The sequence below is a fragment of the Gekko japonicus genome, unplaced genomic scaffold (assembly GCF_001447785.1).
Source record: "Gekko japonicus isolate JY-2015 unplaced genomic scaffold, Gekko_japonicus_V1.1 scaffold3037, whole genome shotgun sequence".
Classification (NCBI taxonomy): Eukaryota; Metazoa; Chordata; class Lepidosauria; order Squamata; family Gekkonidae; genus Gekko; species Gekko japonicus.
Window position 1 is genome coordinate 191460 of NW_015165916.1, and position 1355 is coordinate 192814.

The 1355-nt window shown below is 39.6% G+C and overlaps 1 protein-coding gene across 1 annotated transcript in view; it reads right to left on the reverse strand.

Moving 5' to 3' along the window:
• LOC107110607 (probable E3 ubiquitin-protein ligase HERC3) overlaps nt 1–474 on the reverse strand; it is a gene marked incomplete at its 5' end in the record, with an annotated part of 17903 nt that extends 17429 nt beyond the window's left edge. Inside the window, one exon of the mRNA XM_015411408.1 lies at nt 311–474. Coding sequence (XP_015266894.1) covers nt 311–474 — 164 coding nt within the window. The remainder of the gene's footprint in view (nt 1–310) is intronic.
• Between the last annotated feature and the right edge of the window lie 881 nt (nt 475–1355).

Sequence of the window (1355 nt, forward strand, 5' to 3'; positions counted from 1 at the left end):
ACCTACCTCACAGGGTGTCTGTTGTGGGGAGGGGAAGGGAAAGGAGTTTGTAAGCCACTCTGAGACTCCAAGTGAAGGGCGGGGTATAAATCCAATCTCCTCTCCTCCTCCTTGAACCACAAACTCTCTCCACCACAAAATGGAGACGTACAGATCACATGGTTCAAGTTTTTGTGACCCGTACTTTATGCATGTGACCCCGGATGCAAACATGAAATCCGACAGGCAAGGCAGGGCAGGGCTCCACCCCCCACCACAGATACATTCCAAACACACGCAGGCCCACTTATACATAACTCTGCTCCCTTACTTTATGAAGTTTCTCCAGAAGTCGCAGGGCAGCTGTGATGTAGCTACTGTACAAGACTGGGATCAGTAATGTTTTTTTCCCATTCAAAAGGTAAACCACAGCGCCTTTATAGAGATCCACCAGCCTCAAGAAGTACGTGGGGCACACCTGAGACCACCAGTTGTCTAAAAAGAAAAAAAGAAAAAACAGAAAACAAATTATTCACTTCTGTAGCATTTATGACCCTGCTGAAGGTGGTGACAATTAAAGACTAGGACAGCTGCTACCCTGGCTCAACCGTGGCGACTAAAATCCCAGGATGAAGAAAAACTGGGCTGCACCCAGCGACGTGCCAGCAGAACAAAAAGGGAAAAATGCCAGGTGACAGATGACTGCTTTATTATATAAAGTCCCTGCATGTTTCACCGTGCAGGCTTTGTCAGGGGGAATCTACAAAAACATAATTTTGTATTTAATAAAGATAACAGAAAGAGTCCAGAATCATTAAAAATAGTATTAAAAGAGAGGATCAAAATTAATTTTCAAAAAAAAAAATTGGTCAATATACAATATGAGATAAACTATACATTGGACATGAAGCAAGACAATGAAAAATATAATATATGAAGTAAAGACTGACCAGAACATTCACCTAGCTGCATACTTTGGCACCTCATGGGTTAAACTCTAACCGGGAACTTCTGGCCTTGCTCAGCTAATCACTGTATGTATAAAAAATGCTGTGTCATTCCCCACTGTAAAAAAAATTTAACTGCTATGGACAGTTCCAGCACTAGGTGAATATTCTGGTCAGTCTTCATATATTATATTTTTCATTATCTTGCTTCATGTCCAATGCATAGTTTGTTTATCTCATATTCTATACTGACCAATACATATTTTTGAAAATTAATTTTGATCCTCTCTTTTAATATTATTTTTAATAATTCTGGAGTAACTTTAATCAAGGGGACTTTCTATTATCTGTATTAAATACAAAATGATTTTTTAAAAAATATATGCCCCCTGATGAAGCCTGCACGGCAAAACACACAGGGACTTTGTA